At 43.1% G+C, this 22,682-nt stretch overlaps 1 protein-coding gene across 2 annotated transcripts in view; it reads right to left on the minus strand.

The window, feature by feature from the left end:
- The window catches only part of PDGFD (platelet derived growth factor D), a 218,981-nt gene that overhangs the window by 16,515 nt on the left and 179,784 nt on the right, over positions 1–22,682 (minus strand). For both annotated transcript variants that reach the window (XM_032844078.1, XM_032844077.1), the window contains exons 4-5: positions 12,053–12,115; positions 9,424–9,622 (exon numbers count right to left, since the gene is read on the minus strand). In XM_032844078.1, the coding sequence (XP_032699969.1) occupies positions 9,424–9,622; positions 12,053–12,115 (262 nt within the window). The remainder of the gene's footprint in view (positions 1–9,423; positions 9,623–12,052; positions 12,116–22,682) is intronic.

Below are 22,682 nucleotides of genomic sequence, written 5' to 3' on the forward strand. Positions count from 1 at the left end.
TAACAACAACTTTTCTACACGCCAGGAAACCACAGCGTTCCTCTGACCTGCTCCCTTGCAGTATCTGCTTTCTTCCCGTGGACCCCCCGGGCTGGAACCGAGCGCAAAGTGTCTCCGATGTGTGCCCGCGGGAGGACCCACGGGCTTGGCGCACGGCATGGGCGCCAACAGCTCACGATAGCATTCTAACAGTCCTTTTGTAAGTCGATCTTATTTCAAGTTTTTTTGGTGAACACAAAAATTCACTGCGAAACAAAATAATGTCCTCCTTCTGAATGCAGGAAAGCGCTGTTTTTTTGGTTTTGTTTTTTATGTTTTTCTCTCTACGCAGGTTTGATTTGTTGCTTGTTTTGCTTAACAGGAAGATGATCCCCTTGGGTCAGCCCCTGGGTGTCAAGTTGATTGGCGGCTTTCACCGTGCTGGTCTTCCATCCGTCGCCACTTGGCTGTGTGTGTCACCAGCCTTTGCTTGATCTCCCGGAGTCCCCTGGGTCTCCAATTAGACTTCCCCAAGTTCTTAGAGCCAGGAAGCATTTTCTAACAACCAGACCAAGACTTCACAGTGCCCAAATTCTTTATGAACTCTTTTAGCAGCCACACACCACCAGTATATTACCATACACACACACACACACACACACACACACACACACACACACACATACACACATATATATATAGCATGTGCTAAAGGCGTGGGAAGTCCGTGTGCTTGAAGTAGGGCTATATATGTGTGTATATATACATATTATATGTATATAAATTATATATAATATATAAAAACAAATTTAAAATATAAAAATATATATATTTTATATGTAAAATATATATATATGTAACTTTTTAATACCATGCTTTTGTCATTCTAGTTCACTTTCCCTAGCACTCAAGTGTACTATGTCATTTTAATCTTCTAGGGCTCAAGTCCAAAGCCGTATTCAGCCTCCATCTCCTCTGATCCCCTGCTACAGGCTCACCACACTTTCTCTGCCTTCTGCCATAGCCCTTACTTCAAAGACCTTGCTTTTCCCCTTTCTTTTATTTAGGTGTTTCTCTTCCATTAAAATATAAGGTTCTGGGGCGCCTGAGTGGCTCAGTGGGTTAAAGCCTCTGCCTTCGGCTCAGGTCACGATCTCAGGGTCCTGGGATCCAGCCCCGCATCAGGCTCTCTGCTCAGCAGGGGGCCTGCTTCCTCCTCTCTCTCTGCCTCCTCTCTGCCTACTTGTGATCTCTGTCAAATAAATAAATAAAACCTTGGAAAAAAATAAAATAAAATATAAGGTTCTTGGAAGCAGAGAGTTAATCACCTTTTGATTCCTCCTCTCCTAGGGATTAGCCCGAATGGAGGTCATTTAAGTCCTGCTCTCCTAAAACCATTTGGTTTCAACCAAGTCCTGCTGAAATACGTACAGCATCTCTGAGGACAGAGCACGCGTGCCATTTCAGGATGTCTGGAATAACTAAGTCCAATAAAAACAACTGAAGTCCTTACGGCACCCCAGACAGGTGTTTCTGATTTTCCTTAAATCTTCCGTGACTCTGAATGGAAACCCATAAACTTAAAGTCAAGGTCAGAGAGAGTTTCGGACACTGATAGCCCTACTCCTCAATCCAGATTTCTATCTGGACTCTCTGAAGGAATCAGACTGCTGCTGGTGCAGGATGGAGAAACTAGCCTTCAAGGACCGGCTCTACCAAGGAGGAACCATGACACATGGCAATGACTGGCTCTGAGACCCACAGAATCTAGAAGCAGTGCCACTGGGAGAAGATGGCATCAGGAAGGCTCGCTCCCGGATACGTGGCTCGTCGCCCCCAGAAATGCACCCTCTGTCCCATGGGGAAAAGGGCCACAATGTGTTACGGAAAACACTAAAAATGAGCCTTTGATTCTACAACCCTAGATTTATGAGGCTTTGGGTGAGGGTGGGAGGGAAGGGGGATATATGAGTAATTGTAGTATTTTACACCAAGTAACTAGGGTTTCTCAGCCCCTTTCAAGGTTCATAAATTCTCCAGGAGGAGTCTGTTCATTTTTACGGACATTACAACCTCATTGTGATTTTCAGACTCCCTCTTCCATAAATCAGCCCATAATTGTGAAAACTGTTTCCACACCTCAACCCCAATTTGGAAGCACAAATAAATCTGGAGATAGCAATGACTTTATAACTTTTAAGGAGAAAATATCAGGATATCTTAAACTTAAAATCATGAATTTCATGACTCCGTTTCCTGGTTTAGTTTCTCAAGAACGGACATATTTACTACGTGCATTTATAGTGATTAACCTATGTCACCAGGTTCCCAATCAGACAACAGTGAATTTTCGGGGTTTAAAAACATTGCCAAGGGATGCGTAAATAGAAATGTACTGAGCACCTGTTGTGTGCCTGGTTCTCTGTGAGATGCTGTCATACGTGCGACTCTCAGTGACTTCTGGTAACAAACCCTCATGGTAGACACAACTGTCCCCATCTGATAGATGTGGGGACCGAGGACTTAAGTGACCTGCCTAAGGTCGCTGGACACAGAGTAGGCATTTGACAAACACGTGCAACAAAGGGGATGAGTGCACGGCCGTCTGCAAGGTGCTGAATGAGGCAAGACGGCAGCTGATACCATCAGAAGGCAATTCTCTGACCTCTAAGAACTGTGACCTGGTAGGACGTGTGAAGTCCATCTATGCAACGAAAAACAGGAAAACAAGCTAGGAGGTGAATAAGAATCAAGCTGGTCTTGAAACGTCTTTCTCTCACATACGAGACCGAGTCTCGGAGCCTGAAATACCGCTGAGCTCCCCCGAGCCTGGCCTGGGCAGTGAACAAACCCCAGTTCGTGGCACGACTCTCTCCTTCGCAACGATCATCAGACATTTCTGATTTTCTTTTAGTATATAAATTGGCAATAACGATACTTTCCTGCCAAGAAACTTATAAAGATTGAATGAGTTAAGGGGCGCTTGGGTCATGCAGTCAGTTAAACGACCGACTCTTGGTTTCGGCTCAGGTCTTGATCTCAGGGTCGTGGGATCGAGCCCCACATCAGGCTCCACGCTCAGTGTGGCATCTGCTTGAGATTTTCTCTCTCTTTCTCTCCTTCTACCCCTTCTTCTCATGTTCTCTCTCTCTCTCTCTCAAATAAATAAAATCTTAAAAAAATCTAAAAATTGAATGAGTGAAGGGTGTTTGAAGCACAGATCCAAATCCTAGCTCTCAGTAGGTATCCCCCACAACACTGTCACAATGAATAAAAGAGGTTAAGCCCAGAAGGCCCCAAACAGCAGAGATGCTGCAGTCGGAGTCACGAAGGGAAGGAGCATCACGTTCACCTCGATCCCCATGTCAGAAGGCATGCGTCTTCAGTTTAATTCCCTGGGCCTTAACATGGTCCTTTGTAAGTCAAGACTCAATGGGCTGGTTTTCCCAGCATGGGTGGTTCTGAAAGGAGCGTGTGCTGTAGGAAGGGTGTGTGCTCTCCCTGCATCCACAGGGGCACAGGACAAAAGGATGCTGTGGGGAGGGGGGGCGTCCCAATGCTTCCCAGAAAAAGTGGATAAGGGACCCAGGAGGCAAAGACATCCATCATTAGCCAGAGTGACCATTGGGGGAAAGGCACACACGTCACCCCAGACACCAAAGTTACCTACTGTTCTCTACCATTAAATGTTTTCCAGTCAATGTGCTCTCATGGAAGGGGGTAACAGGCGATGAAAGGGGGTCAGGATACACACAAAGGTGGACAACCTCATCATGTAGGAGGAAAGCGAGGCGCCAGGAGGAAAAGGCCCAAAATCCTTGTCCCCGCATGGAGATTTCCTTCAAAGCTTTTACGTGCGCCCACACAGATACACACAACGTGATCAACAAAAATGCGGCTTTCCTTAACGCTTTCTGGCAAACAGAGTGGGGATTCCAGATACTTACAAGTCCCACGGGTCATCAACAGTGGCTGCACGCTAAAAAAAAACAAAGTGCTTTTCAAAGGAAACATCTAACAAGCCAGAAAAGTTTCTGGGTAAACAGTATCCTAGAAAAGTTTAGTACTTGCCGATTATTTTGTAAACTTGTAAGGAGTGTACTGATTTTACAGATCCTTAAACCTGACAATATTTGGATACTCGGTAGGAGGCTCTCCAGATTAGCGATGATTATCTGACCGCTCTCCAGGGAAGAAAGCGGAAGAGTTCACAGAAATATCTTGGTTCTGTGCCGTTTTACCTAAGTAACAGCCCTAGCTGTAACTTGCCGAGGGCCCGTGTTAGAGAGTCTCTCTTGTTCATCCCAGCACAGCTTTGCAAAGTGGTTGTAACTAGAGTCGTCCAGCAAAGGGCAGAACGCGGCTGCCCAGGGGCCTACAAGTGACTCCCCGAGGCCACTGTTCTTCAGATGTGAGTTAGAATTTTATCGCAAGTCTACTTGACGACAAGAGTCCATGCTTTTCCTGCTGCCGCATCCGTTCTCCTGCTCTCATTCCATCCAATTTGTGGAAGACAATTTTCATACAGATAACGACGGCTTTTACTTGGGGCATAGACATGGTTCAGCAAGTTCAAGGAAACCGACCTTCTTTCAACCTCAGAAATTAGAAAAATAAATCCGTTTTGATTTAATGTCCCCTGTACCTCATTTAATTGACACAGAGATAGTTCCAGGGGATGTTATCTCCAGACTGACTGATGGGATTCATCACTAGTGTTAGCCAAAGGCCTCCGGCAAGTTGCTACCAGATAGCAAACAGGCAAAGTGAGGGTGTTCGTCTCCTGATGGCTTCAGCCCGTTCTAGACCACGTCCACGACTTAATATGTTATGAAATTATTTCCCTCGAAATCATGTTTGAAAGAACAAAACTTGATTGTCCTAGTTTGTAGAAAAGGGCATGACAAAGAAATGGCGATAAATGACAAATTTAAAAATCAGAAGTATTTTGACCTGGGAGAATTCAGAACCAAGTCAAACATTTTGATCTTAAACATGTTTATGTCACTGAACCCTCAGATTCTAGGCTAGCTGCTCACCCACAGATCGTCTTCAAATTAAGAAGTGGCTTAGATCTTAGAGCAAAATAATGTCATGTGAGAAATCACAGAATTGGTATCAGAGCCTCTCAAATGGGTTATTAGCCGTCCCAGGGTTAGAACCCCCAACCATTTAGAGTCTGTAAAAATCACATATTTCAGGGACACTTGGGGGGCTCAGCTGGTTAAGCATCTGCCTTCGGCTGGGGTCACGATCCTGGAGTCCCAGGATTGAGCCCCATTTTGTGCTCCCTGCTCAGTGGAAAGACTGCTTTTCCCTCTCCTTCTGCCCCTGCTTGTGTTCCCTCACTCGCTGTCTCTCTCTGTCTCGTAAATAGACAAAATCTTGAAAAAAATTAACATATTTCAAACCCTATCACTTAGAATCAATTTAATATCAATACGTTTATTCCACTTAATGTAGAAATGCTGATTTTTTTTTTTTTTAAAGAGGAGTGCACATGAATTCTGGCACACGCATTTAAAAAAAGCAACCCTTTGGGGAAGCATTTACTTGTGGTAAGTAAAACTGTCGTTCAAAACTATTAGGTTGGAATGCTCAAAAAACTGTATCCATAGTTGAAGGCAAACACCGATGCTGTGAAAACAGGCTTCTCCCTTATTCTAATTTGTTGGATTTTTTTCCTATGACACAAAATGTTTGGGGAAAGTCAAGTTCTTCTGGAATAAGTTAAACAAAAACAAAAACAAAAACAAAACCCAACAGATCTCATTTACATTGTTAATGACCATAAACGGCATCTCAATGAGTCCCCTACTCTAGTAGAGTGAAAGGCTGATCATTTCTTAAGTTAAAGATATCCAAAATCAGTTATGAAGGTGAATAAAGTTGTGCTGCCCCTAAATTCACAGGATTGTGCTGTAAAGAAATCACAGTGTGGTTTCATTTAGGTCTCCATGCTCTTGGGATGATTATCATTTCCAGAAGAGCCATGTAACTTTTTACCTAATTATGTGCAAGTGTTTTTTATCATTAGCAGAGTCATCAGAAAAAGTAAATGCAACTTGAACTTGATTTTTTTTTCTTAACTTTTTGGCAGTTTTCAGTGAAAGTATGAGGTTGAAATTATTGGTAAAAACTGAGTTTTGGAACTACAGTTATGGACAAATTTTGATAATCCTTGTCACCCCTTTCTCCATATCCCTTAAGAAACTGAACATGGGATACATGGGCTTATAGTGTTATCTTCAGTCCAGAAGCTGTGATACACAAGTCTGAGCTTATCTTTTATTTGCGAATTTTTAAAAAGTCGACCTTATGTGCTGAAGTTCTGGCTCCAATATGTGGCGAGGTTATCGTCCCTTTTCTCTCCCTCTTTTTCCCAAACATCATTGACCTCTTGCTCTCCATGTACAAGACTCTTCCTAGAAAGACCTTGAATCTCCCTGTCACCAAATCCGCTTTCAAACAAAAACTAAAATCGAAGCATACAATTTAATTTTAAATAGGTACTATCCCTGCCTCATTACAAACATTCCATACCCAGTGTGTTTGTGTTTTATTTTAGCATTTATAAGACTCTGTGTTTGTATGTTCACATTGGAGGGTCATCTTAGAATCCTGGTCTTTGATATCACAAAAAATGTCCCTTTGATCCATCTGGACAAATCAGAGGAATGGATATTCAACAGCTATCCATAACCGATATTTGCTTTTTACAACATTAAAGAATTATCATACTGACAAGAGAACATTTTTTTAGGATCCTACAAAGTTCACTCTTTTATTAGCCATCCAACAGACCTCCATTATCTGTAACTATGTTTCTGTCCCCAGTCTGCATTCACTGCTCCCTTCCTTATACAACAGATCAGAAACCATGAGTTTGTACTTCTTGAGTTTGAAAAGCTAACAGTGACATCTGAGACATTAAACCGGACTTGTCCTCGTGTGTGAGACAGGCATGCAGGTGGTATGGCAGGCGCGGAATGATAAACAATGAAGTCAGCACGTTTATACAAGCACAGGGACCGTGGACACTGGCCCGGGCTTCCAGAAACAGTACAGATCCGCCTTAGGGCCATTCTAAACAAGAGATTAAGAAATGGAACCCAAGCCAACCAGAGAAAGAAGTGTTGACTCCGTCAGGACTACGTGGAATGTCACCTTGAGTGTTCTTGCGAGGCTCTGTCAGGACCAAAGGCATTCTTAGTAAGCTACAGTCCTCAGTCTTATGGGGGCAGGTTTCTGCAAACTTTGGATAAATGCTCCTGCTGGATTATTAATATCTTTAATTCCACACACATTCACAGAGTCCGTGCCGAGAGCCCGAGATACAGATGAACAATGTCTAACACCATGGCCCTCAGCATTGGCTGCCACTCAGGATGGATCTCAGTCTCCCACGGCCTGTAAAACAGCACCGACAGCTCAGCCCACCCTCAGAGGCCGGGAGTCAGTGTGGCTGGGACCAGGCGCCCGCGGCTTCCTGCCATTCCCCAGCTGACTTACTACTCGGACCTGGAGGTCCCAGGATCTCACACTGCCTTACAGAAGACACCAAGATAAAGTTAACTGCAGTACTAGGCATAGGAAGGCCGTGGCACCCCGAGGACTCCAGACTCTGTCTGAGGTGGTGGGCTTCAGGGGGAGAGGATGAAGGACAAGGAAGGCTTCGCCAGTACAGCAATGCAAACATATTCCGGAATTCTCAGTAGCCAGAGCTAGCTGGTGTTTCTTGCACAAGTACTACGTGCAGGGGTTCTCGATGGCCCTACTAATGACCATCCGAGGTAGATGTAATCACACACTTTGCCAGAAGAAACAGAGGCACAGGAAGACCAACGACTTGCTGTACCTTCACAACACCTGTAAATGGCAGAGTTAGGATTCGAACCCAGATGCTCTGCCTCCAACTCAACATAAGTTCTGGGGGAAAGAAAGTAATGGATTTAGGTGATTTTTTTCATTTTAAAAATCCAAATGATAGGTGCCAAGCAGAATTTCTCCTCAAGTAGCTATCGTATGGAAGATACGAAAGAGTCAGATTATTTCATTTCTTTGTCCATTACCATCTTTTCCTGTTTTTCTGGGGTTTTCAAAACACTGTGAATCTTTTACTTTCCTTCAAGTTGATGTAAGTAGAGACCTAAAGACAGCAACACTACAGAAAAGCAATTTCTTGTCTGAGTTGAATCCAGCCTGAGACCCGGGGAGACTCTGTTTGAGAGCTCCGGTGATCTGCCTACAGCGTATCTCCAGGATGTCAAGGACACCAGGGACTCCCTGTCCACCCCTTCACTGTGCGTTTTAAGTAGATAAAGTTCCAGACCTGAGCCATAAGCTGCAGACCCAGGCAGGAGCTAACTAATTAGTCATTCCAGGACAAATGCTCTAACAGCTCACGCTTACTGACACAAGCATTTTCTACCAGAGCATGCCAAGTTCACAGTTCTTCAAAGCGCCCCTGACCTTATAAAATGTAGGAAACAAGCTCTATGTTAGCAAAATACCTTCACATCTGTGGTGCAAACGAGCCTTACAAAACTTTTAGTTAAAATTTCAATGATAAATTTTAGCAAATAAAGCAAGAATGAAAAGGGCTAGAAATTATAGTTTTATTCAATAAAAGTCATTACAAGATATTTCACTATTAATTTAAACATGTAAAGAAACACCCTCATCTCAGATCCTATCGCTCAGATGTATGAGCAAGATATTCATTTTTTGCGACTTTCAGTATTATTGTTTTAACTCAAGATGTTTTCTTGTGAGTGCTCCTCTCTCCTCCCCTCATGATATTTGCCTGAAACTTCCAGTGGAACGCATGCCCACACACCCCCCTCCAAGTCATCCCATGCTTTCCTTCTGTCTTCTCTCAGACATGTACGTCCTATGAATCCTCCAGGACACCAAGCACACAGTAGACCTTCGTAAAACCGTTCAAGAATATAGACGCTGAATGGGAAAATGTGAAAGCTTCCAAAGAGTTCTGACCACTGCTTTCCCAGAAGCCTATCCTACCATCATTGAGTCCTGAGCTAAATCAACATTCACATCTGTTGGAGAGGCCCAGCGGACCACCACATGGGCACTGGCCCTAGAGGCGAGAGACCATACTGCCCACAGGTCACACAGCTTGTACCAACATGCTTCCTTCCAATGACAGTGAGGCTAATAATACCTTACTTGCCAAGATGCAAGAAGCTGGTCCAGATGATTTTACAAGGTTTCTTCTAGCTCTTTCTTAGTCCTGTACAAACAAAACAGTTTGTGATAAACCCAAAACCTCATCTGAAGGTGCTGTCAGAGATATATGGGACAAGACTGGTAGTAATGCTCTGATTTTAGTGAGTTACATATATTGCAAGTTTAGTCCTCACTGAGAGTCACTATCAGTGGTCTTATGTGCTCAGGAAGAACTGCCAAGGGTCTGTCTCTTACCTTTTGACTTCCTGTCATGGTAGGACCTGCCCCGATAATGGGGAGTGTCCAAATAGAGATTCTCAAGGTCTTCCTGCCATGACTCTGGATTGAAGTGCTTGAGTAGGTCTTCCACAGTATCAAACTCTGCGACTGTCTTGTCCAGGGCGTCCGCCGTGAGGGTGGGGTCCGTTACTGATGGAGAGTGATAGGATACCCCCTAAGGGTGACATACAGCTCAGTGTACTCAGAGAAGGTCCATCGCTACGAAATACAATAGTCATACAACTGTACGGAAGGAACATAAACAGGCTTCTGATCGTGAGACATTCTACGCATAGATATCATGCTCAAGTTACCATAGTTCTGCCACGTTCTTAAATAAGAGCAATTAATTAGTAAAGGATAGTCATTCACATTTTTGTGAATCAAAACCAGGCAGATCACAAAACCTCCAGTACATCTGAAATATAATCATTAAAGAAGATATCGACTCAGTGGCAATATCCAAATTACATCATCCCATGTCCTGGTTCGAGCTCCCAAAGCATCCATATCTGCGTTCACAAAAAATCATTAGAATCTAAATTGTGAACTGCTTCCATAATCCACTCTCTCCCGCCATGTTTGGCCTCTGTGTCTCCTCTTCGTGGGTGTGACCTTACATCGCAGGGGTCATGTGAGCAGGGCTCGAATCTCTTCTGGAGAAAATCCGATAAAATCTGGCACGTTCACCAGCTTATTTACTGGGCATCAACAAGGATAATTAGTCGTGAAACCTGCTCTTGACCAAGACTGGGAGATCCTCACGGGAAGCATACATATATGTATTTTTAAAAGGGCTGATGCTTGCTCACGATCCCAGCTGTCCTTAAAATACTCTCAGAAATATTCTTTAAATAGGGCATGCAACACACTGAAAGTTTGGGAGGGATTCCGTGCACTACATCCCCACGTAAATTCCCAAGCCCTTACTTCACTACCCCTTGGATAATCTAGAGGCCAATGAGCCATGATTCAAACATCTCTGTACAAATTCATGACCCATAACAAGGAAATAGAAAGCACAGAGCCACAAAGGGTTTCAAAAGGTCTTTCATGAAACTGCCAAACAAATAGGATCCCTCACGGGCAAATATCTCCTCCTGCTCGGGGAAAGGGGGAATTAACGCGCACTTGCGTTCCTGGGACTTCAGGCAGCGTCCTAACAAGAACCACTATGTGCCACAGCATTTCAGATGGCAAAGCCCACATTTCGTACCCTCACTTTCAGCTCAGGGTTTCTCTCTGGTTAACCATTCGAGGTCCAAAGGTCCGGAAGCCAGAGAATGGATGCCCACCTGCTTTCAGGTGGTCCTTCTATGGCAAAAGCATTAACCCACCCACGTGTACCTTAAAAGCAGTTTTCAAATATGCCTGGTAGGGAAAGGGAATGGGGAAGGGCTTTTATTATTATTATTATTAAGAATCATTTTTATTATTACTATAAATTATTATTTATTGTAATTATTTAAAAACTATTTTTGTGAGAAAGAACTAACTGGGCATGCCTCTTTTCACAGCCCTGTAGACCTGATCTCATTCAGCTTTCGTTATCTATAAAAATCCATTCTAAAGCTAACTGAATGGCTTTAAAATAACAATTTGTAAAAGAAAAAAAAATGCTCAGAAAACTAGAAGCCACTTTCCACAAAAACAAAATATGTTTTATGTAGAGGTTTGGGGCTGTTGAGAACAAATAAGAGACTCTTCATATCACCATTAGAAACATCACTGACCTCTTGATCAGGCCATGTTGTTCTAGTCCAGCGGACACACCAGGTGAATTAGTCACAGAATCCATCGCTAAGGAAACCCTGCCCTCTGAAGGAATTTCTTTAAAAATCCCCCAGAGAGCAAAGGATGGAATATTACTTGAAAAAAAATTCCTCTCTAACTCAGCCACATGGATGCTGTCAGACCCATGGGCAAGCTTTCTCCATGCTCTTGACCTTTTAGTGAACACCTACATTTATCATCTTGTATCTCCTTGCTATCTACGTGCTACCTATAGGAGGACTGGTGAAAACAAGATCTCATCTTTCTGAACAAAGAGAAGTAGAATACTGAGAAATGACTAAACGTGGAAGAAAAAATGGAGAGCATGAACCATTTTATAGTTTTGGGGTGAGTTATGTTTTACTTCGAGGTCCAACAGAACAACACGCCTGGTTTGCACTTAAGTTATCTTACTGTAAACACCGGGATTTTTCACATCTGCAAAGATCCTTAAAAACACAAAGGTTAACAGCTTCCCCTGGAATATTTAAAACACTATTTCAAAATTCCCCACTGGAACTTGGGTTCATGGACCAGTTTGCTATGTTTGATATGTCTGGACAGTCGTCTAGTTGGAACATTCTACTTTGAAAATGATAAATACTGAAGTCATTGTCTAGCCTGTGTTCCTACGATGGGTGCTGGCATTTCCTGAGAAACTTTTTGAAGAGAGGGGGAAAGGGCATGTGACAAAGCCCGCTGTAACCGTAAAAGAAATGGAAGGACACATCATGATTGCGAGTAAAGCCCTAAGTCCTTCATGCAGCTGATGCCGTTCTGGGGTTGAGCTCAGCTTCTCTGTTCTCTGGCAACAGAAAAGCAAATTACTTACTGAGATAGAGCTTGTGACTGACTCCCAGTTGGTCTCTGAGGCTGCTGCGGGTTGGAAATCTTCCTAGAAGGCAAGAAACATCCGTGTGAGTCAGTCAAACCTCTGTGCAATTCATTACGTGCACAGTTTCTATATCTCAGCCATCGGAATCTTCTTCCCACTAAGTGACAACAGAAATAAGGCTACATTCTTGCCGGATGGTTCACCATTTGTCTTCAGCATATCTCCTCAAGAAGGGTTCTTGAGGAACCCATTCAAGACATGCACATTTATGGACATAATGGGTACGATCACATTTACTCCTAAGTCCTGGTGAAATGGAAAATGTGCAGACAGGAGTTCACATTTTAAGTCGGCCATCTGCCCACTGGGTGACCTCAGGCACTCTACCTAGCCTCTGCAATCCATCTTAAAAGGCTGGTATGGAATGCTTAAATTAGAGAGTAGTTTTGAGAACTAACTAAATGCACTAATTATGTAATTATAACTAGCACTTAATTAGGTCCTTAATAAAGAGTAATAATGGCCATTATCCATATTGATATTTATTTGGCTTGAACTAGTTCTGCATCAGGTTCAGTCCTGCTTCCTGAGCTGGTCTCTAATATCAGTGATCTTTTCAAAGACAAATTCAGCAGCAAAGAGTTATTCTTGACTCTGTGAGGACACACCAGGAAGAGTGGCAGTGGGAAGACGATGGCCACGGAATGGCAAAGTACTACCCACTCAAAGAAAGAAGGAAAAAGGGACGACCCGAGAAAGTTATTTCAGGGAAGCCTTGAAGGATTTGTGGTAGCAATGGATCTCAGAAAAAGAACTTCTCTTAAAAGGTGAATTTGTCTCCAATTTGTGTGTGTTTCTTGTTAATTACTCCAGCACCAGTAGCTTTAAAAACATAATGGGAGGGGCTGCCTGGGTGGCTCAGTGGGTTAAGCCTCTGCCTTCAGCTCAGGTCATGATCACAGGGTCCTGGGATTGAGTCCCGCATTGGGCTCTCTGCTGGGTGGGGAGCCTGCTTCCTCTTCTCCCTCCCCCTCTCTCCCTCTTTGCCTACTTGTGATCTCTCTCTGTCAAATAAATAAAATCTAAAAAAAAAAACATAATGGGAAGAAAAAGCTGATTTCTACCATTTTCACATGTCACAGATGGCTTCTTGACCCTGCTAAAACCACTCAACTTGGTTAAAGCCTTCCAGCCAAGCCAGGGAGTAGGATGTGTTTTAAGACGATGCTGAGAAAAATTCAGATTTTCAAATCTGGCAGCTTATTTACCCAAGTATACTTACCGAATGAATCTAAGTATCAGGTCTAAATTTCATTAACATTTTGAGGAGCTGCAAGTGCATTTGTTAATTGCTCATGATGAGACTGGTTTATATATAAATGTCTGTGTTAAAAAAATTTCGTTGTTTACTGAGATAGAACTAAGTCAAATGTGGGGTTCAAAGAATGATCTGTTAAAAACTGGCAAGACATCATTCTTCTCATCTCTACCTCAGGAAAGATAAGAAAGAAAGAGAACATTGGTCTCCGCAAACCGAACGGTGAATTCCCCCAGCAAAAGGATGGGTGAACACAAATGAAGACTGGCATTGACAGAAACCTTCATAAGCAGGAGAACAGGTGACACTGGGCCATAGAGCCACCAACTTTCCATGTTGTGAAGGAACTGTTGGCGGGAGGGCCTATGCCGGTAGGACAATCCCATGAGCAGTCCTCACATCCTAGAATTTTCGTTTCACTCATTCAGTTTCATGCTGGCTCATCACCAACTGCGTGATGCAATCTAAGCTGAGACTAGAATCACAAGCAACTGAGAAACTCTACCTCCCCCTCGAGGAGTTCAAAATGTCAACATATCCATACCCAGGTAAAGAGCTCCTGCAGTGAACTCACGCGTGTGCTATCATTCTGGTTTGCTGGAGACATCAACGAAGGCAGTAGGAAATTTACCCGGGAGGAAATGGGCATGGGAAAATTTCATGAAGACTGTGACCCTGGAGCTGAGTCTTGTAGACTCAGGTAAGGAGAGGAGTAAGTAGATGGCTGCTTGCGAGAGAGGTGGGATAGAAGACTCCAAGACAGACAGACGTCTCGACAAATGTGAGGAACATGTAAGGAAAGGAAGCTATTGGGGAAAATCAGTGAGTCATGCTAGGTACGGCGCATCTGAGGTGCCCGTGCTTTATCCAGCTACTGATGCTCAGGACGCCGTCTGCTCTAGGAGAGGACCCCGTGAGGGAGACCAGCACACGGGATGCAGGTCTGAGAACCTCCAGCACAGCGATGGCAAGGAGGCAAGTGATGGATCGTGTTGGTCATGTGTGAAATCAGAAGAGGGACGATCTCAAAATCGTGGACCTGGAAAGAACTGTAGTATTATCTCATGCAAACTCTTCATTTTAATGATTAGAAAACCAATTCTCAGGGCCACCTGAGCACACTTCTCAGTATGCACTGTGTGCTGGTCTTTCACATCCTCGTAGCTGGCTTGGGTGAAACAGGGTCCAGAGGGAAGGTAAAAGAAAAGTAGGAAAGACGTATAGCAGAGTATCGGTGGAAGGTTCTATGAGGATATCACCTGAAGTACTCTTAGAGATTTAGATTTTACATCTATCTACACTTACTAAATTCCGTGACTACGATTTACTTCGTTTTCTTGCACAGATATAGGGTTAAAGTGTTTTGTTAAGCATTTTTAAGCATAAAGGGCCTTTGCGCACATGCACCCAGACAAATATTACACAAAGAACTTTGTGTTTCTTCACTGTCTGCTTAGAAACTTTAATAGGCACCAATGACAGAGGATTTCGTTAAGTTCCAGATAAAAAGTAAATTTATCTTCTCTTGGCAACATGACTAGTAGACTTTTCAAATAAACCAACCTTCTTTGAGGTTATTTCAAAATTTGTCATTATTTATAAATGACACATTTAAAATGAGCTTTAAAAAAGGGAAAAATACCCCTTCTAAGACGGAACTGCAGAATTTAGACCCGAAAGGACAAACTTGGCATCGGAAGGAACATGGCCATTTGCTTTCTAAATCTATCCTTCACATGCATTTCGCATCTCCTCTACCATAATCTCGTCGGAGATACTGGCGGGGCTCCCAGACTCCAGCTTCTAAATGCTGCTACCGTCTCCAGAGTCCACACTCCACATGGCAGCCGCCATGCTCTTGTCTTTTCTGGCTTTACAAAAGACGACCGACAGACAACACTGGGTAAATTGAAGGTGAACAACACGATAATCTGATATACGTGTAACTTGCTAAGTGGTTATCAAATGAGGCTGGTTAACACATCGATCACTTCATGTATTACAACTGTGTGCACGTGTGTGTGGTGAGATTGAGAACGACTCTTTCTCAGCAACTCTCAAGTGTATAAACAAGATCGTTAATTATAGTCACTGTGCTCAGCATTAGACGCCCAGAACTTCTTGATCTTATCACCGGAAGTTTGTACCCTTTGACCAACCACTTCCCAGTTTCCTACTTTCTTGCCCCTGGCAGGTACCCTACTCATGTGTTCCTGTGAGTTTGACCTTTTTCCCCCTTCTTCGTAAGAGCACACATATAGGTGAGATACAGGTTTTGTCTTTTTCTGTCTGACTTGTTTTACTTAGTATAATGTCTAATGTCCTCAAGGTTCATCCATGTTGTCACAAATGCAGGATTTCCTTCTTTCTCAGGCGGAATTACATCTCTCACGTTTTCTTCATCTGTTCAATGAACACTTACGTTGTTTCCGTGTCTTGGCTGTGGTGAATGACACTGAAGTGAACGTGGGGTTGTAGAAGTCTCCCCACTACGTGACTGAGTTTCTTTTGGTTACATAACCAGAAGTGGGATTGCTGGATTGTATGTTGTTTTTTTTTAATTTCTTGAGGAACCTCCGTGCTGTTTTCTACAGGGCCTGTACTCATCTATCTGCATTCCCATCAACAGTGCATTAATGCTCCCTCTTCTCCACTCCCTTGTCAACACTTGTTATCTCTTGTCTTTTCGATACTGGTCACTGTAATAGGTGTAAGGTGATAGCTCATTGTGTTTATGATTTGTGTTTCCCTGCTGATTAGTAATGTTGAGCATCTTTTCATGCACCCATTGAGCATTTATATGTCTTCTTTTAAAAAATAATCTACCCTGGTCCTCTGCCAATTTTTAAATCAGATTATGTGGGTTTTTTTGCTGTTGCATTGTATGAGTTCCTTATATATTTTAGATGTTAATCTCTTTTCAGTTGTGTGGTTTGCAAATGTTTTCTCCCATTCCCTCGGGTGCCTTTCCATTCTGCTGTTTCTTTTGCTGTGTCAAAGATTTTATACTTTGACATAGTCCCACTGCTCATTTATTGCCTTTGCTTTTGATGCCATATCCAAAAAAGTCACTGCCAAAACCAATGTATAGCTTTCTGCCTCTGTTTTCTTGTAGGAGTTTTACAGTTTCAAGTCTTACATTGAAGTCGACTCTGTATCGAGTCAGTGTTCACGAGCGGTATTAAGATACAGGTCCAGGGGCGCCCGGGTGGCTCAGATGGTTAGGCAGCTGCCTTTGGCTCAGGTCATCATTCCAGGGTCCTGGGATCAAGCCCTGCATCGGGCTCCCTGCTCAGTAGAGAGCCTGCTTCTCTCTCTCCCCCTCTCCCTGCCGCTCTGCTTACTTGTGCTCTCTCTCTAGTTCTCTGTCAAATAAACAAATAAAATATTAAAAAAAAAAGATACAGGTCCAATTTCACTCTTTCCCATGTGAATATCTAATTTTTCCAACACAACTTATTGAATGGAGCATCTTTCCCCATCAAGTATTCTTGGCTCTTTTGTCAAATCTTCATTAACTGTATATGCATGGGTGTATTTTGGGGCTACTTTTTTCTACTGGTATCTTTTTAAAGTATAAATCAAATTACTTCAGTCTTCTGCTTAAATCCTTCTGATAGCTGTCCATCACACTTAGGATCTGGTCTTATATGATCTGACCCCATCTTGTTTCCTCCCCAGCGTCTCTCTCTGAGTTATGTTCTATCTTTCTCAAAAACTGCACTCCCACTAACACTGGCCTTCTTACAGCAAATAACACTCCTGGCCTCTCCCCTTCCATCTAAGTCTGCTACTATTCCCTCTGCCCATGATGCACTTTCCCCAAACGTGACTGGCTCCTCATCATTTAGTTCTATGCTCAAACACCACATCAGTGGGGAACCCCTCCTCAAACACTTTATTTAAAATACCCGCACTCTTTGCCACCCTGGCCACTTAATTTGCTTAATTTTCTTTAAACATTTATGATGATCTGAACTGATCTTTTTGTTCTACTGTTCATGATCTCCTTCCCCATTTAGAATGCTTGCTCTAGAATACAGGGTGCGTGTTTATTTCTTACATGTTTCACCCCAAATTCTCATTGGAGTTTTGGGTACACACTCTGATCTCACTGGTTCAGTGAGCACATTGGGGATGACGTTCATCCACATCCCCCTAGAGCCAGAGCTCATTCTGATCAGTTGGGGCCGGTGTCAGACGGCTCGCTGCACAGTTTTAGAATCATCCTGGGTAGACAACTTGCTTTTTCAAAGTCAGACTCTGTTACTGTGGGTGCTTTTCACAGAGCAGTGCCCTTAGCAGGACTTAAATGCTAAAACAGAATGGTGAATAATCATTTAACATAAACTGAAACAGTCCATCTAACAAAAACACATTTCTGTGTTTTATTACAACAAACTCCACCAAGCGCTTTAAGAGCTATGTCCCATTCTTCCGAGGAGAGAGAAGTATGTGTGAGCTCCAAGAAGCGGGTACCAATCCGGTGCTTTGTTTCCTTACCTCCTGCGTCTACACAGCAGCCTGTTTCATCCTGAAGGAAAGAGGCTGCTATTCAGACTACTGGGTTCCCTCACTTCCTGCAGGGGCTTCACTTTGGAGCTGTGGGTGAATTACTAGGACCGTATCTCAGGGCCCAAGCCATCCCTTGAGAGGAGAGCATGCTCTGGGGCTGAGAGCCAGAGAGACTGCCCAGCATCTCTGAACTAATTATGACTGGAGTCAGGACTGGAGTCCAAGGAGCTAGTGTTCTCTCTTGGTTGCATGGTTTTCAGCCCACCGAGCCATGGCACACATCACCCTTTAATTACAGGCGTCTTCGTCGGCACTGCCTTAATCTAGTAAGAATTCATTTACATCATTAAAAATACTTTATTCTTAGTTTATGTCCTCGTTATAACACTCCATAATCATATTTTGGTGGTGAAACTCATTATTTGGCATTTTGAAATAAAACCCACTCCCTTACACTCTATCTGAAGTAATTTTGAAAACACAAATGTGATTCTGAGATCTGTGCTTTTTAAATAGCTTAGTTCTGGAAGTCTGATCTGTGGGAGAGGAAAGTTATTCACTAGGAGGTTGGGGAGCTGGAAAAAGAGCATCTTAAGAGCATCTGAAAACACACATGGTACCTGTGTAACTGAAGTGTGGGAGAAAGAGTACCGTCGGCGCTCATGCTAGCTACGTCACTCATGCTAGCCACGTCAGGGAGCACCAACATGGACGCCCCTCATATACGCTAAATGTTGCATGAATCCAAAACAAATACTAAGACAAAATTAAAAGCATAAAGATAAGTGCACAATTATACTTGTAACAGACATAATAAACAGTTACTATCCTTAAAAATAAAACCTTACACACGAAAAGGTTATAAGAGTATGTTTCAATCACCTAATTCTACTAGAAAAACGTACAGGTGTCTGACTGAGGCAAGACTGAAACTACGTTTACCACATTGCTACATGGAACGACGCACACTTTCATTCTCTTCCCTTTGTCTATTCACGGGGCCTTGACTTTTTATAATACATACCGAGTGTTAATAAGAAATTGATAAATTTCTTTTTTTAATTCTATTTAGTTAGACATATAGTACATCATCAGTTTTTGATGTAGTGTTTAATGATTCAATAGTTGCGTATAATGCCCAGGGCTCATGTGCCCTCACATTATGTGCCCTCCTTCATGCCCATCACCCTGTACCCCATCCCTCCCAACCCCTCTTCCTCCTGTAGCCCTCAGTTTGTTTCCTGGAGTCCAGAGTCTCTCACGGTTTGTCTCCGTCTCTGAATTCTTCCCAGTTTTCCCTCTTCCCCTATGATCCCCTGCGCTATTCCTTCATAGGAGTGAAACCATATGATTTCTAAAACAAAAATGGAAAAGAGAAATGGACTGGAGTGTGTGGAGCACCTACCCCTAAAGACTTACATTATATCCTTAGACTGACTTGTTGTCACCCATGTATTCCCTGGAAATTCCATGGAAAATAAAAGCATTTTTGTAGAAATAATTTTCACCAACTAGAGAGAATTGTTCAAAGATGGGACAATGAAGAATTGTTCTAGAATCATCACATTCGGCTCCACCGAAAACACGGTTAACGCAACACCAACTTCTGATGTCTTAAAAGAAAACACGCCGTTACCCATCAGCTCGGTGTCCGATAGGCATGTGCCTGCCTCGTGTGAGGACAGACTCACAGTCTGAAAGAAATCGAGCTGCGGATACGATGCCGCTATCGCTCATGAAAATTCTCCATAATAATCTTCACTATGAAAGACAGACTTGACTGGGGATTTCACATGCAGACAGGCTGTGGCCAGATAACCCTTCCTGGCCGTCAGTCGCCTGGGGGCCGCTGCGGAGGGAGGTAGTACACGACACACTAACAGGTCAACGAGCCACTCACGCCCCTGCCACGGCAAGCTGATCGGCGGTCAGTCACCGGGTGCCGGCGCTGGGTGTCTGCGTGAATCCCTCTCCGAGCCCCGTCGGTGAAGCCGGGAGCAACTGTCTTTGGAGTCTTGGAGACAGCTGTCCAGGCCGCCGTTCCCAACATTTAGGATCATTGTTCCCTGATCTCCCGGAGGAGGGCTGCTCATCTCCATCCAAGGTGACCGTGCAGTATGTGAGGAGATGAGCCTTAAAGTCTTCTTGCTCAGAGGGATGTGCCCGTCCATCTCTTCAAACAAAACGTATGCACTTACTTAGAGATTTTTAAAAAGCTTTTGCCCAACACAATGTCTAACTGACCAAGGATGACTTAGTGGGGCGACGTTTGGAGGGACTTTTGTCAGAGCATTTTCCTTCACCTTGAAAACTCTGCTTCTGTTTGATGTTTTCTGTCCACTCCTCAGAGGCAGGTAATAAAATAATGAAGTCCGCTCCTACGTCGAGCTGGGCTTCTTGATTAAGTGAAGGCTTCGAGGTGTTCCTTCGGAAATGTGAAAGACACAGAGGGGTTTGTCCGGATTCGTAAAACGATAACAAACAAATGCCCCGTCAACGTTCGTCCCCTAAGTGAGTCTTCGTTTGTCCGGACACTCCGTTCATGACCCACGGAGGAAAACTCAGATGACGCTGACCTTGCAGGCCTGGGCCCTGAGATCACTCTATGGGGGAGATCCTTCAGAGCAAAGACTCCTGGTACTCTAGTACCTGCACTTCTGACATGCAGTCCAATCAATGCACATGCAAATAATGATACACCGATGGCTCGGTGTCTACGGAATAATGCCAAAATTGAAAACCCTTTGGTTCCATCAAACTCTGTGATCCAACCAAGCCTTTACAAGTATATTTCATTACATGCTCATCATCCAATCGGATCTATAACAAGGAATATGGGACAGGCCGTGGCTGGAGGTCAGCTTTTATTGGCAAAAATGTTTAGTACAAGGATATCAAGAGTTCCAAAATCAATAATGAACAAGAATCAAAGAACCTCTTTCTTTCCTTTTTTTTTTTTTTTCAAAGAGCATCTTTCAAAGGCAGAGAATTTGCCTGCGAAATTAGTAACATATATTCTGAGAGCTCCAAGAAGCTCTGGACAGGAGTCAACTACGACTGGAAATAAAATATTAATAAAATAAATATACCTTTAATTGTAAATAGCCCCCACAGTTAAGACCTACTTGCAGATTTCCACTGATTTAAGAGGTTGTTTCACAACTTTTTAAGCCATCACTGACTATAAAGTACAATGTTTTAATTTAGATCTTCTAGGATTCATCCACTAATCACCCATGAAATCTTGAAGCTAATGCAAAGTTTTTTTTTTTTTTTGAAAGTTCATTTTTCCTCTTAAGTTATAAGACAAGGAACTTCTTGTACTTGTTAGTTTCTGATTTCTTTAAACCAAACTTAGTCTGGGAAGTTGTTAGAACAGATAAGCAAAGATTAGAGCAAATACCAGTCCAACAGGGAAGGAAGAAATTTCCTTCAGCAGACAGAGAAGAGGTCATCGACTCAAAGAGGGCGTCATGAGGGCCACAGCCCAGAGCTAGAGAGAGTTCAAGGTGTGTTTGTAGACAGAGTGAGTCTAGTTAGGAAAAGGATGATCCACTGCCATTATTATTTGCGGACGACAGCCTGAGGAAACTGCAATGATCCTGGAGAGGAGAGACGGACGGTCATGAAGTCTGATTAAATTAACTCTGTGTTAGCCAAACAAGGACATCTTAGTGAGGAGCTGCACAGAAAATTACAAATTGCCAAATACAACTGTGCTAGTAGCTTCTGCTGTGCTCCATAAGGACCAAATGATAAATGAACATTTAATTTTCATCTAGAAGGTACTGCCAGTGGTCTTTATTCATCGTGTTGCTGGAAACCTAGGTGGAGGTTTAAATGTTGTTAAGAGCTCTTATAAACACAATAGTGTTGTTTAGGATTAAGAAAACTCTATGATTAATTACTTTGTAGCAACAGCTGCCTTTCAGGGAGCACAGAGGACATGCCAGGCACTGCATGAAAGCCTTCCAGCTCTTATCCATTTCTGCAGCTTGGAGGATGCGGGAGGAACCTGCCCATGGAAGCCAGCTGGTCATCAAGACGTTCTGCAGGTACCTGACCTTGAGGCTGGATCTGCACATGCTTTCCTGGCTGCTACAATGTCTCATCCTTTCATTCACCAAGAGTCCTTAGATCAGCCAAACACACACCCTCGATTTGTGCTAAGTACAAGGTTTTCAGACATTTCTTAAGAGCGTTTCAAAAAAGAACATTTGGTTTGGTTCACCAGCAGCCTGAATATTATTAAAGATGGTACTTTAGGTACTGCTAAGCTAATCTTCAGGATATTTGCACTCTCCAGACAAAATGGATGGCTGAGGAGATGAGTTTGCTACCTTAGAAAAATTACAAGTTTGAAATGAAAAGAAGAAGGGTTGACCTGAATTATTCATATTTTCATTTCCTTACACTTAGCATACTTCCTGGTACAGAGTGATCACTCTCTTTGCTTTCTGTTCGCTTCCTATCGCTGAGGGAGGAAATACTACCGCACCCTCCAAATTCAACAAATCACTTCATTTTGATTGGAGGATGGAGCTGAAAGGCACACTCCTAGAAACTGCTGAGTTTCTCTGTATTCGGATGGTGTTGTATAAATGGGTTACCTCCATCCTGGCTAAAAGCTAGTTATATTACGACAAATATTAGAAAATCTGGAAATTACGAACACTATGAAGATGAAGGCCATATCACCAAAATCCCTTTGCTCAAGTCATTCCCTTTATGAACTCAAATGATTCCACTAATAATTAAAACCTCTAAGTAAGACCTAACTTTAAGGAGAAAATG

The sequence above is a fragment of the Lontra canadensis genome, unplaced genomic scaffold (assembly GCF_010015895.1).
Source record: "Lontra canadensis isolate GAN:19392208 unplaced genomic scaffold, GSC_riverotter_1.0 scaffold147, whole genome shotgun sequence".
Classification (NCBI taxonomy): Eukaryota; Metazoa; Chordata; class Mammalia; order Carnivora; family Mustelidae; genus Lontra; species Lontra canadensis.